The sequence below is a fragment of the Capronia coronata genome (assembly GCF_000585585.1).
Source record: "Capronia coronata CBS 617.96 chromosome Unknown acBCG-supercont1.3, whole genome shotgun sequence".
Taxonomy (NCBI): Eukaryota; Fungi; Ascomycota; class Eurotiomycetes; order Chaetothyriales; family Herpotrichiellaceae; genus Capronia; species Capronia coronata.
The window spans coordinates 2796640-2810357 of NW_006912895.1; the positions used below are offsets into that span (position 1 = coordinate 2796640).

Consider the following 13718-nt stretch of genomic DNA (forward strand, 5'->3'; position numbering starts at 1 on the left):
TTTATTCCTATACTAGTATATTATTAGTTGCACAGTATATATACAGAGTCTTGAGTATCGAGGGCATCTTCATCAATAATTGATCCAATCTTTGCAAGACATTGTGTACTGTCGAGATCTGATCCTCGTGATCGATCAGTCGTCGCATCGTTGACTCACTCTTATCGCCGCATGTGGCAAGGATGCTGATTGTCATTCGTTCGCTTAGTTATGACTCCAGCTTCCGGTTCCAATCCCGAGGCGCCGAAGCTCTTCTGTCCTCAACCAAATGCACTCTGCCCTGCTCTGCTCTCCCCACGAACTCGTAGACTCGTTACCCTTCTTCGTTGATTCTCCCCCTCTGTCGCTCACTGCTCAATATTCTCGGGTGGACAAAACTTTTCCATTCGTTTCGTGGTAGTGCAGTATATCTGACTACGGGTTCTTTGTCCTTGTCGCAATTTCATCTTTATCCATACTTATCGTGCCAGAGTGCGCCACAGAATCATCGTACTGCCGACCATGGTCATCGTCCCGATAATGGTAGCCCCGGAGGCTGCACCTCTTCAAGCAGGGCCGAGTACGGAAGGGATCACGACGCAGATGGACAATGTCTCGATGGATCCGGAGACGCCTCCGCGGCCAACCTCAGTCCGCATCACGGTGCCTCTCGACGCGCAATCCAGAACTCCCGTGGTCACGTCGACCATCCACGCCCAGCGGAAGCTTCTTCGTCGCGACAGTATGGAGCGTCGAGACGCACTTCTGAAGGGCAAAGAGGGATCACGCCAGCGACGACGCTGGGAGAACGGTACTTGGCGCGACTTTTCGGGCTCTCAATAGGGGCTAATCAAGGTTTACAGATCGCTTGTTGTCCAATCCATGGGCTGAACCTCCCTTGCCGTCTGACTGGGAAGTCCGTCCCACGTATCCGCGCCGTGCTGTGCCCTACTATCTCGCCCCTCTCTGGGATGCTGCCGAGTTCCAGCGAGCGGTCGAGGCGAAGTTGAAAGGCCGTAAAAATAGTACAAGATCTCGAGGGAAACGGGCTCACAACACAGGGGTAAGCCCGATGGAGGAGGCAGCTTCCAGCATCCCCAAAGAGGTGCGGGCCAGACTCAAGCGCGCCAAAGCTGCCAAGTGTCTGCTCCACGACCTCGAGGAGCCAGTGCGGGCATTTGTGCAACAGTGGAATGAGAGGGAGGCTCGGCTGCGGGAAGAAGGGTTGCACGATGTCCCCCTGACCAGCGACAGTGAAGAAGACGAAGAGATTGTCTTCATCGGCAGAAACGGCGCCATGCACGATTCCCCTGGGCGAAAGCTGAGACAAAAGGAAGAGGGTTGGGATGAGACGATCAGCACCGAGAAAATGGTCTTCGAGAGCCTGGACGACGATAAGGGCGCCGCATTCACCCGGTGGCTTGTCCATTGCGTTGGGAGCTATTACGGCCTGAGGACCTGGAGTGTTACCCGTGATGTTGAAGGTCGGGGAAAGCGAAGATTTGCCTATGTTGGTGTGGACACCAGAGCTAGAGGGTTCATGGGTCGCGACGTTGAGGTCGGTCGAGAATTCGAGCTGCCTCGGCCTCTGTGGGGAATGGTGTGACCGATAGATGAGAAGGCCATGTGTGAAGTATGTTGCTCGTCACTCAAGCATTGGCTTACTATATTCGAACGGGATTGGAAAACCTGCCATGGTTGCATGCTGATATCATGCGTGACCCCTCTGTGGTCTTTCTCGTTCAAATCGGCAGCTGCAGGAGCAACTGGTGTGGGTCGACCACCCAAGCAAACCGGCGACCGTGCTGCTGCTGCTGCATATGTGACAAGGACCACGCTATCGGCTGGCCGGACCGTCGAACAGGGGGCAGGCTATGTTTATCTCGGGCATACTCAGACAATATATGACCAAATTTTGTCATAGCCACGGTACTTGCTTCAATCGGACGTTAGACAGACTAGACTGAAGGAGATTCGAGCGGGGTTCGGTAACTGCCCAACCATGAATAGCGACCTTGTGCTCACTCGTGGGAGCTTCTGCCAGGAAGAGGCTTCTGCTGGCAGTGGCGCTGAAAATGGCAGCTATTGCTGATAGCGAGGGAATGAACGCGGAGCATCACAATTCCGTTGGGGATGTTGAGTAGCGATTGGCCAACATCGGCCATGATGTCGACTTTGTAAGGAAGGTCTTGTCCTCAATGTTTGTCGGTGTGCTTTGGAACCTTAAGGCGGCCGCATCGGCGTACTGTCTCGAATGCTCTTGCGCAAAGTTCCAGCGACGTCGAGCCATCTTGAGAAACCCTGTTTCGTAAGGAGTATGGAAGGAGATGAATTCAGGAGTTCGGCATTGCAAAAGATCCACCCAGCCGTACTAGCCAGGAACGTGCGATAGGTCTGGGAGGAGCTCCAGCAAGCTTGGTGACCGGGTCCGTTGCAAAATTTCCGTGGTTGGAGCTGCAAGCAGCGGGTTAGTAGCGGTGCTCAAGACGATCCAACCTATTTTCATCATCAGGCACAAATTTGTTGCGACTCCGTGAGCGTTGCATGGCTTGAAGCAGGATTCGTGCTAAAATGCCTCACAATCGACCGTCGTAGTAGTGGGAAGCCTGCCCTGCCGTCGAACTCAGACACAACCATGACGTGTCGACCGTGCTTGAAACCAGAGCAGGAGAACAGTTTAGGCAGGACAAGACCCAACGGTGCAATATACTTGAAAATGAAGCAAACATCGCTGCCCAAACTGAGGCCATCACTTCTGAGGCACAGCGGTATCAGGCTCGGACCCGAAGCCTAATGTGTGGTACGGCAGTGCAGGTACAGCATCGAGCTGTGAACACATGTTCATGGCTGGCGGTAATCCCTGTTGAACACCCACGGAATCGAAGAGAATTAGCGAGCAACTGAAGCGACGTATGAAAGGATGAAAGCCGGTGATTTTGCCGTAGCATGCCAATGAGGTGATGCCACGCTCATCAGTGCAAGAGATGGAAGTATGTAGATGGGGGAAAATACAGAGAAGGATGACAGGCTCTATTTCCAGAAAGGATTAGCGCAGGTTGTTCTGGAGACCTTACACGGCCGCTAGACCTTATCAGGGACTTGGCAGCGGCAGTCCCGTCATGCCGTCGAGCTTAATAGAACCAGCATCAAACACCAGTCGTCTGACCCACAGGACAGGGTAAGCAGTCCTTCGAGTCGGGCTCAGCTCGCCGCTGCCTTGAGTCTTTTCTTCTTCGGCCCAATACTGCGTCCGTCAGACAGCCAAATTAAATTATTCTCCCTTGTCTGACATATGAACCTTCTTCTCATCACACTGCACTCATGCTGCACTGCCACCAACTTGAACCGCGAAATCTATTTGGTCCTTCAATCACCCCTGCTCTCAACCAACCATTATTCGGCAGCTCGTGCTTTTTCAAGGAGGACGGATCTTTCTGCTCGACTTCCCAAACTCTTCGTTGCATGTCTGTTCCAGAGCTGAAGCTGGCAAGGGGGAGACTGCATTAGCGAGTTTGTTGAGATGCGAACGAGTGATGCTCTAAGCGACGACAGCGTCTCATTTGATTTTCTTCGGCTGTCGAACCATGAGCCACTAAAGCAAAGTGACTAACCTGCGATCACTCAGATAAACCGTCTAGAAGAAAGACAATCCAACGGCCGCTTCCGGCCAGTCCCGCCTCGCCTGTCTTCGGCCTTGGACTTGCAACCTTGGGAACGATAACTGTCGCACCATTCACGCCATTATCGGCGCGGCCCTCCCTCGTGGTATTGGGAAGCGAGGACGACAGCTTCCACAAGTGCAAATCACCCGGTGGAGTGATCCTGGCGAGGTGAGGTGTGGTTTGTTTTCCGGGCTCAACACCAATCACCAGAATGCCTCTGATTGCTTTTCAAATGCTTTGGCTCATGCTCCCTTTGGCCGTGCTTTTCCCCGTATTCATGAAATTTACTTATCTACCACGACTGTTGAAATCTCTTCCCCATCTTCGTTTCAACTCAGTCTAAAATTCACATATTCTTTTGCACAATCAACATAGCAATTCCACACGTGCTTTTGTTGACAAGGTCAATATGCCCCGACATACACTGGGCCGGGCCTGGTCCAAGGGGTCGCCGACATCGTCTGCCAGTTCCGCTTCGACCCGCAGTAACGACTCCGGCCATTCCGGTCACACCCAATATACCAACCTTACCTCATACAGCGACACAAAACCCATAGTCACACATTCTCACAATTGTGATGATGAGATGGTTGTCGGGCCTTGCAACTGCAGAGATGAGCAAGACGTCGATCCCCGAGCGTCCAGCGAGACCTATGCTTCCTCCGTCGCCTCACAGGAAGCTGATTCGAAACCGACGACCCTCTGTCCACCGACAAGGCGGCTATGTTATAAATCCGACGCCGTTGGTACCACGCCTGCCGAGTTTGCAGAGCTTTTCCCATCTACCAGACGACTTCTTATCCAACACGACGACAGCACCCCCGACGGCAATCTGAATGTTCGGGTTGACACCGAGCTGCTTCTCTCCAAGGGTCGAAAGCTGAAGTTGACGCTCTTCCACCTGCGCATGTGCGACCTCGGTGAGCGTCAATTCTCACTCCGTCGATATCATCGGCAGTCGGGTCGGGAAGTCTGCAACTCAAAGCGAAAATATCTGAAGCCTGCTGCCAAGCCATCGCGGCCAGGCAAGAAGCTAGGTGGTGCTCTGAACATTGTCAGTCTCAAGACAGTGGGCGTGAAAGGGAGACCCACCAAGATCTCTCACGAACATCAAGAAGATGACTCCGACGACGATCTTGATCTCTTCACCGCTCAGGTCGGTGTGGAGGCCACCATCCCCACCGATACTATCAGGATCGAGTTCGCAAATTACGCGCAGGTGGAGCTCCAGCGGTCCTGTGGAGAAGAGGGGGAGTCATACGATTTCGAGTATTGGGGAGAGAAATATACCTGGAGACGAAATGTATTCGAAGATGAATCCGAATCGGTCTTCACATTCGAATTGGTCAACTTAACCACTGGCGCTTGCCTGGCTCATATCACTCCCGACAGGTTATCACCGAGGCAGAGTAGGCATGAAGCTACTCAAGGGACTTGGGTGCCGCCGTGTAGCATGCGAATCAAGGAGAGGAACATCTCGAGTGACCTGGGCGATGTCATTGTCGCAACGGGACTGATCGCGCTCACCGACGATTGTATCCGACGAACCTGGCCTGAGACTCACCGCAACTAACTGATGGGGCGCACAAGTCATGTTGCGTCCATCTGATGTTCTCCAGATTGCCCCAGAGATCAGGACGAAGTTTCCTGTTGAAGTTGCGTTACACAACCCCCATTGGCGGTGTAGGATGCTGCGCAATGAATGATTCGAAACAGCCTGATGGCGGGGAATGCCGAAGAGGTTCTCAACGATGGAGGACACTCAGAATTCTTTGTACAAGGTCTGCATTTTGGCAGGTCATGGGAGATGAGACGAAGGGAAGGCTATCTGCATGAAAGTTCTCTATGCCATATGGATCGCATGGATTGAATGGCCTGGGAACACGGGTTTGGGGTCACGGCAGCAAAGCATGATTGAGTTCAACAGATATGATCTGGTGTCTCCAGAAGCAGAGAAGAACGAATATATTGGTTCCTCGATGGGTTTCATCGATGCAGACACTGACGTCTTGAGTTCGCTGGATGTCTTGTACCCGTACAATTTTGCACATTTTTGCTTGCGGATCGAGAAACGCAAGGAACCCGGAGTCGGGCCGAAGAATGGGGGCCTATTAACCTGGTATGATATGTCGCGTAAAGGTTAAGGGGTGGTATGATTGTGTCCGGTCTACTATGTGCCAACCTCGCAGCTCCTCGTCACGATCCAGGTCATTCCGAGGGAACGGATCATCGAGCAGCCAAACAGCCAGTGATGAGCTAGGTCTGGAGTGTTGGATGGAACGTACTATACACTGCAGTACTACTCCCTACATCGCCTAGTAGTAGAACTCCTTCCAATTGTGAGTCCATGTTTGTGGCAGCGAAAAGCCATATCAAGCTAAGCCCGATTGCCATCTAGTGGCTGGGCACGGTGGGTGTCCGCAATTTTGACAGGTTGACGGACTGACGGTGAGATCCGCCCCGAAGACCCGTTGAAATTTCCCGCCGCCTCCAAAAACTGCCTGCGATTCATTGATTCTGTTCCTTCTCTGCTCTGCTGTGCTTTGCGCCCTTGTCGTCTGTCGTCTGTTTCTGCATCTTGCTTTTCCCAGTCTCCATCCTCCCTTTCGCTCTCCAACCACCGTCCGGCGTTGTCTGTGCACGGCTACACAGTCCACCTGCTCAACGGCCGCCACTCGTCTCGACCTCAACTGCGACTCTCAGAAGCTGCCGGGCATGTTAGCAAATCATCTGTCGTGCTGACTCGTCCACGCCTCCACCAGTACCATACCACTCACTGCAATATCCTAATCCTCTTACTTTCTTGCTTACAGCTGTTTCCCCTCCGTGTCGCTACCTACTCGAGGAGGTACTTACCGGGGCTCCCACTCCTCCCACTCCATCCTACCCACCCGCCCTTCTTTTCTCCTTCTGAGGCATGGGCGAGGGTGTATGGTCGATGGACTGCGAAACGTGGACCGACGATATGCGTGTCCTCACCCTCCGTTGACGTTGCTGCCCAACGGCCATGCGCACCCCCTAACAGCTGAGGTAAAGCATCCAATCATGCCTACTGCCCTGAATTTGGGGCCGTAGAAGAAGAAGAGAAGCAACGAAGAAAGGAGAAGCGTTGATCTCTTTGGCGACCACCGCCGTCGGCCTGACCTGAATGAGAACCAAGCTGGTTCTTTGGGCCAGATCCCGAGCATGCCGAACGCTTTTCCGCGCTCTGTACCTCGTCACAAATGGAGACCGGGTTAAGCAGCTTTGCTCTCTGCCCCACCTCCAAATACCCTGGCCACTCCTCGCTCGTCCAGTATCCGCACGCCTTCGAGCAGCTCCGGGGGATTTCGCCAATCCTTCTAATTGTCAAGGTCCCTCTCCGCCATCATGCATATCATTGCTTGGGTGCGGACCAACCCACTGCTTTGCGTTGCCGGGTCCTGATGTGCTGGCAGTTTGCTGCCAGGTGAGGCTGGTGCTTCAAGGGTTCTGCTCTACTGTTTTCGCCATCCCATCGTCTCTACCCACGTCTGGACACCTCGCCTCTCTGCATGCGTGCTCGCATCTGTGCGACGTCAACAGCCTTTATAGACATGTCAGGGCGGCCTCCACTGATCGATACAACGTGTCACCAGATCTCAGATCATGTTGCACGAGGAAACAACCTCTATTTGTTATTTTTCGCTGTTCTTGGTGCCTTAGATGACATGAGGCAAGCGCGATAGAGGGAAGCAGACCTGTCATCGAAGTCGATGTTGGTATTGCTGCAGCTACCCTTCGTTCCATCGTTGCGTCCACTCTAGTTGCTTGCTTTGTTACGCTGAGCCGGAATCTATACTGTCGCTTTAGGTCGCTTGGGTATAAAGCGCATCGATATCTTCTCTTGCATTGACTTGTTCAGCATTCAACTCATCGGGTCTTGGTCAACAACACAAAAGTTTCTCCAAAGTCACCGATCAACCACATCTAGTGGTCTATCTCTTATTCATATCAGTTGGTAGAATTCCCTTCAGAACATGGCTTCCAAAACCCACAAGACCTGGCAGGAGGAACTTGCTGGTGAGCTTTGCCGTCCCTTCATTGACATGGAGCTATCTCGTCTGACGTTCTCGCTAGCTGAGTGCCGAAAGCATCGGCTTCCGACTCCCATCTTCAACATTGTTTCTGATCGCCGCGGTTCGTTACCTTGGTCTCCCTTTTGCTCATGGGTATTGTGCCGGCCAAACACTAACTCGGCCTTTGCGATTTCAGGTGGCCGTACAGCCTGGTCTGCTACAGTGACCATTCAGGGACAGAATCTCGCGGCCAGATACTGGTACGATGGTCAATACCTGCACAACGCCAAAGAAGATGCTGCCGAAGTGGCATGCACCAAACTGCGCAACCCCTCAATCACTGCTGGTCATCAAACCATCTATCGCGCTGGACAAGGCTACGCTCAGAGCGGTGGTTGGGCCCGTTAGTTGTATGGGACGCTCGAGTCGGGATTGCGAAGGAGGCGCACTATTGCCATCTATCGGCTTCTGGTCGGCTTCTCAAGGAACGAGAATCTTCGAGGCAATGGGTACATGTGCTCTGGGCTGCTCAATCCAGCGGATGTGTGGATGGCTTTTTAGGGGGGCATAGCGATGGCGTTGGAGGTGACGAGAAGTACAGGAGGACGCTTTTCTTGGGACCGGGTATCTACCTTGTCGTTTTCCCCTTTTCCCCTTCACTGGCCGCAGAATCCTGGGAATGATTAGAGCGACTCTGTTCGGGTATGTGAGAATGGTTGCACCCTTCACACGGGCAGTCGAGCGGCCTCAGTCTTTTCTGGAATGTTTGACCGCTCTTTTTGTGTCAATAGAAGAATTGCAGAAATTTTCCGAATTGGGTGGGTGCTTCGTATTCGTGCATCATGTAGTGTATATTGTTGAGGTACTCTTGAGGATCTAGGTCACAAACAAGATCTTGTATTTCAAGGCCCCTTCCCTGCTGTGTGCCGTGACATGTCGTGCAACAAGAACACCGTAGGGAGAATTCTGATGGCCCGGTGATGTGGGCGCCAAATCAGGATGGACGAAGGAACACGATGACTCTGGCCAGTAGAATAGAGGTTCGTTGGCCATGATGATACTTGTAGGAAGTATTTTTTTATAGGTACGACGAATATTTGGCGGAGGAGACCCTCAACCCTCCTACCGCGGACCGGATCAAACCACCAGACCGAACACATCCACCACACCAGTCATTCAGGTCTGGTCTTTTCGTGATCTGTCCTACGTGTCTCTGACTCGCCTGAGAAAAGTTCGAATAGCACATCTGACGCGTAGAGAATCCATCCCGGTGCGACATCCGGCCAGGCGCATTTCCGTCGCAGATTTCACATGCACACGACCCTCCGAACGACCAGACGACGACTTGACATCTTCACCGCCGCAACAGCGCGATACATCGCCGGCGCAGGCAGTCCCCATGCATCTGGACCATCCGCAGACATGTCGACTGCGGCCGCGAACACGACCTCTACGAAGCCCTCGGCGCTGACCTTTGACCTTCACGCCCGATGTTCGGTACGCCCCAGTCAAACCAGCTTGATCTGACTCTCGTTACATTTCTCTCCCACCGAAACCGCAAAAGTTGACAAATGTTGTTCCCTTCTTCTACTTTAGACCTCCAAGGCTCGAGCCTCAACGCTTCACCTGCCACATGGCACAGTCGACCTCCCCATGTTCATGCCCGTGGCGACGCAGGCATCTCTGAAGGGCCTCACGCCAGAGCAGTTGGAAGAGACAGGCTGTACGCTATGCTTGAACAATACATATCACTTGGGTCTGAAGCCCGGCCAGGAAGTGCTGGACACGATCGGCGGAGCCCATAAACTCCAGGGATGGAACTACAATATCCTGACCGACAGTGGCGGGTGGGTTTTGTTTTCTATATTGCAACGTCCTCACTCCCTTCCAGCGTCTATGGCTGTTCCAAGCCACGGCGGGCATTCCTCACACTCGGGAAAGTGGACTGATTGACTGACTTTCTTTTCTTTCCGGCACAAAAGTTTCCAGATGGTCTCGTTGCTCAAGTTGGCAAAGATTACGGAGGAGGGCGTGCGGTTCCTAAGCCCTCACGATGGGACTCCAATGTACGTTTTACGAACAGAGATTCATGAAAAAGATGGACCTTGCCGGGGCAAGGCTCAGTGCCGGCAGAGCGGCAGGTCCTGGGAAACGTGGAACGCAAAAGGCTCATTGGGTTTTGTTCGTTTTTCAGGCTTCTCACACCAGAACACTCCATGTCCCTTCAGAACTCGATCGGATCCGATATCATGATGCAGCTCGACGATGTCATCCAGACCACGTCGCCAGACCATGCGCGGATGAAGGAAGCCATGGAACGCTCGATCAGATGGCTGGACAGATGTATCGCGTCGCACAAGTACCCGGAGAAACAGAATCTGTTCTGCATCATCCAGGGCGGGCTCGATCTGGAAATGCGTCGACAATGCTGTGTCGAGATGGTCAAGAGAGACACGCCTGGCATAGCCATCGGCGGGCTCTCCGGGGGTGAAGCAAAGTCGGATTTTTGCAAAGTGTACGGAAATACTGAATGCCTTGACTCAATTCCAAATTCCGAATTCCTTGGGACAAGACGCATACTTACCTTTTCTGGTTGATCCAACAGCGTCGATACATGCACCGATATGCTTCCGGAAACCAAACCAAGATATGTCATGGGAATAGTACGACAAGCCAGCCCCTGATTCTTGTTTCGTGGCGACCTTGGAATCGCCATAAGGTAGCTATGGGTGCTGATTCAGGAGTAGGGCTATCCCGAGGACATCGTCGTCGCTGTCGCTCTTGGAGCTGATATGTTCGATTGTGTCTGGCCTACCAGGACAGCGGTAAGTCGGAGTCCCCCTGGTTGCTTTTGAGCTGTGTTCTTCGACTTCGACATCGACTTTCTCCCTGTCTCGCTCTACGAGCTATATTCGATGTCCTTATGCTGGGGAGGTATCTCATTGCTGACTTTCGGTTGGTTATACAGCGCTTCGGCAACGCCATCACCTCCGGCGGAGTGCTCAATCTCAAACACGCCCGCTACTCCAAGGACTTCGGCCCCGTCGAACCAGATTGCACCTGCACGGTCTGTCGCTCGAAAGAGGACGGCGGCCTGGGCGTCACTAGAGCATTTATCTACCATCTCGCAGCCAAGGAGACGGTCGGAGCACATCTGTAAGCTTCTACCCACCCGTCGTTTTTCTTTCTGTTGTTCTTCCGGGCCGTGTCATGAACCTGGCCTGGCTTGGCCTGGTTTTCTAGAGTGTCTTCCGCCGAATCTTCAGCGTCATGGTCATGGGTTTTGTCATGGTCATACTGGTAGCTTTTGTCAGGAGTATCTCCGTCTATTGATATAGCATTGTCTTGAAATGCGCCCGGCTAACATGACCCTCCCCGCCGGGTGGACAGGTTGACAATGCATAATGTCCATCATCTCCTCGCGCTGATGCGCCGCGCCAGACAGGCGATTCTGGCCGATCGGTATCCGGACTTCGCGAGGGATTTCTTTGCCCGTTATTTCGCTGGCAAGGCGACGCCGCAGTGGGCAATTGATGCGCTGAGGGGCGTTGGCATTGAACTTTGACGATGACGATGACGAGGGCTGTGTGGGCTTCCAAGATACAAAAACCATGCCTGTGGTGGACAGGCGAGAGTGCTCTGTTGGGATTGACCGGGCTGAGGCGAGAGAGGGGGCTTGTCAGCTTGTACTGCGGCCTATACTTGTTTCTGGACTTGTGTTTGTTTGTGGGCATGGCAGCGAAATGTGGGATAGAAGAGTATCATTGAAGTTTTATCTGGAAGGGACCTTTGCTATGAATCCGGCTCTGAGTATGGATCCGCTTCTAGTCTGGGATCACAGAAGGTCGATGATAGAGGATGCCTCAGTCTTCTAGTCCATTGTTCAGAACGAGAACAAGACATCATCTATCTGCTTCTACGTTATCCCATGTAGCCTGGTCAAGGAGTCTAGTCTTGACTTGCTATGTATCTCTCAGCTGCATCGGTCTGTCTGGTCATCAGATATCGGTGGCCTGTGAACTTCTCCCTTGTCCATCGCGGTTCGACAACTTTAGAGCACACTTAGTCATAATTTCTATCGCCTGCCATTCTATAGATCTTAGCATGGGCAATCCAACAGCACAATGCTGGGACCAAGGATGTCTAGAGCTGGTAACGGAGTTCAAAGTCAATTGTGGTCTTTGTATTTATTTGCTCAACCCCGACTCTGCCGCGCTCGGGTAAAGCTCCCATCGAGGCCACTCAGGAGAGCGTACACCGTCTTCAAAAGTGGCGTGTCGACGCCCTTCGCCTCCGCTATGCGCAGCGGGTTGCCGACTATCGCGTCGACTTCCATGTTTCGCCCGGCGGCCGCATCCGCCAGCATGCTGGGCTCGACACCAGGCAAGGGTCGCGCAGTCGCCCGACTGATCTGGAAATCGACCACTTCGGACGAGATGGACGGATAGCCCGAAGCCTGGGCGACGGCGGCGATCTCGAGCATGACGCCCTTGACCAGGTCCAGCGCGTACGGGGAGGACTGAAGGAACTGCATGTCCCGACTGCGGGAGAGAGCACAGATTGGATTCCACGCCGCATTGACCAAAAGCTTGCTCCACCGCGACTGCTGGATGTCGTCGTGGACTTCGGCCGAGGCACCTCCGGCGTGCAGCAGCGCTGCGAGTTTGTCGGCAGAGTCTTTGTGCGCCGATGGCGCCGTCGAGGGATATGTGCCGATGTGCAGCAGCTCGACCTCGCGGTGTTCTACGGTCCCGGGTCGGACCTGTGTCGCTGGCAGATAGACGACACAGCTTAGAATGGGGTTGGACGGGAAGGCCGATCGGTAGATGTCTTCGATGCCGATGCCGTTTTGGATCAGTGCGATTGTTGTGCTCTCCGACACTGCTGGGCGGAGTTGATCCGGTATCGAGGGCGTGCTGGCGATTGCTTTCGCAGTGACGATCACGTAGTCGAAGGGTTTGCCCTCGGATGCGGCCACGGCTTCGTCAACGGTGCGGACGACTTGGGGCCGTACGTTGAGGTTTTGGCCGAATATCGTCGAGTTGAGGGTTAACCCTTGTTTGGACACAACGTCGTAGTTCGATCGACATACGGTGAAGACGTTGACGGGTTTAGTGGCGCGACAGAGTACGTATGTGTACACAGCGCCGATGCTGCCGGTGCCGAAGATTAGGATTCGTGGAGACATGCTTCTGAATGTTTTGTGAATATCTGTTTGCCTTTGACTTCAACTTTGTCAAGTGTGATGGCGATGGAGATAAGTGTACGTGATACGTGATATGGCTAGGAGTACTGGGGATTTGATACAATATGGGTGGGAAATACAAAGGAAATCTGCGGTATCAAGGCGGAAGGGGTACTGGTGTCGTTGTCGATTTGACAGAAGATGGGGAGATATACGGCGAAAAAGCCGAATAGCCGATGAGTTCCAACCAGGAGTCAAGAAACCCACTCCACAAGTTCCGATGAAGTCGAATCAGTAGTCAACCGAAGACGGGACCATTGATCAACATTCATGGTAGCGGTGTAATTCCTTGAACCATGAAAACAAACAAACTGACTGCGACCTACCCGCTGGTGGTCGGTGTTGAGTTATTTCCCGACCTGAGTGACCTCGAGGTCGACAGAGGTCGCAGCGACTCTGCACTCCAAACCGTACGTGCGCGGAGTCCTGTTGATGGTCGAGTGCCGATTGATCGCCAGACATAGTCAACGCTCCGTAGGCCTGAAAGTCGCCGGGCACTTTGCGTGAGGTTCAACAATAATAGGCTTGTCCGCCGTGAGGAAGAAAGTCGATGGGCTGATCGCACGATCAGCTCCGTTGGCATCTTGTACTCAGGTAGAGGCCGGTGGCCATTGACATATGTTGTCTTCAGTCTTGATAGATCAGGGCAGAGCCAATAGGCGGTAGACGTCGATGGCTAAATCGCAGTTTGACCGACCCCGAGGATCAGGGTGAAAGCCGTGTTTTCTGGAGATGGTGAAAGACAATACACAAGGAGAACATCTTCCAGGAATGGGAGGGGCTCATAAAGCTCAT

At 53.2% G+C, this 13718-nt stretch overlaps 5 protein-coding genes across 5 annotated transcripts; 4 read left to right on the forward strand and 1 right to left on the reverse strand.

Annotated features, from left to right (window-relative positions):
• Positions 1-501: 501 nt before the first annotated feature.
• Positions 502-1585, forward strand: A1O1_04318 (uncharacterized protein; the record flags this gene model as incomplete). The annotated part of the gene is made up of 2 exons (XM_007725212.1): positions 502-790; positions 843-1585. 2 exons carry the CDS (start codon positions 502-504, stop codon positions 1583-1585), a joined length of 1032 nt encoding a protein of 343 aa, XP_007723402.1.
• A 2465-nt stretch (positions 1586-4050) lies between these two features.
• On the forward strand, positions 4051-5214 carry A1O1_04319 (uncharacterized protein; the record flags this gene model as incomplete). Its single annotated transcript, XM_007725213.1, has 1 exon — positions 4051-5214. One exon carries the CDS (start codon positions 4051-4053, stop codon positions 5212-5214), a length of 1164 nt encoding a protein of 387 aa, XP_007723403.1.
• A 2425-nt stretch (positions 5215-7639) lies between these two features.
• Positions 7640-8086, forward strand: A1O1_04320 (uncharacterized protein; the record flags this gene model as incomplete). The annotated part of the gene is made up of 3 exons (XM_007725214.1): positions 7640-7682; positions 7740-7799; positions 7875-8086. The coding sequence occupies 3 exons, from the start codon at positions 7640-7642 to the stop codon at positions 8084-8086; spliced, it is 315 nt and encodes a 104-aa protein (XP_007723404.1).
• A 1014-nt stretch (positions 8087-9100) lies between these two features.
• Positions 9101-11243, forward strand: A1O1_04321 (queuine tRNA-ribosyltransferase; the record flags this gene model as incomplete). The annotated part of the gene is made up of 8 exons (XM_007725215.1): positions 9101-9175; positions 9275-9525; positions 9661-9744; positions 9873-10193; positions 10284-10341; positions 10426-10503; positions 10647-10834; positions 11069-11243. 8 exons carry the CDS (start codon positions 9101-9103, stop codon positions 11241-11243), a joined length of 1230 nt encoding a protein of 409 aa, XP_007723405.1.
• A 630-nt stretch (positions 11244-11873) lies between these two features.
• Positions 11874-12866, reverse strand: A1O1_04322 (2-dehydropantoate 2-reductase; the record flags this gene model as incomplete). The annotated part of the gene is made up of 1 exon (XM_007725216.1): positions 11874-12866. One exon carries the CDS (start codon positions 12864-12866, stop codon positions 11874-11876), a length of 993 nt encoding a protein of 330 aa, XP_007723406.1.
• Between the last annotated feature and the right edge of the window lie 852 nt (positions 12867-13718).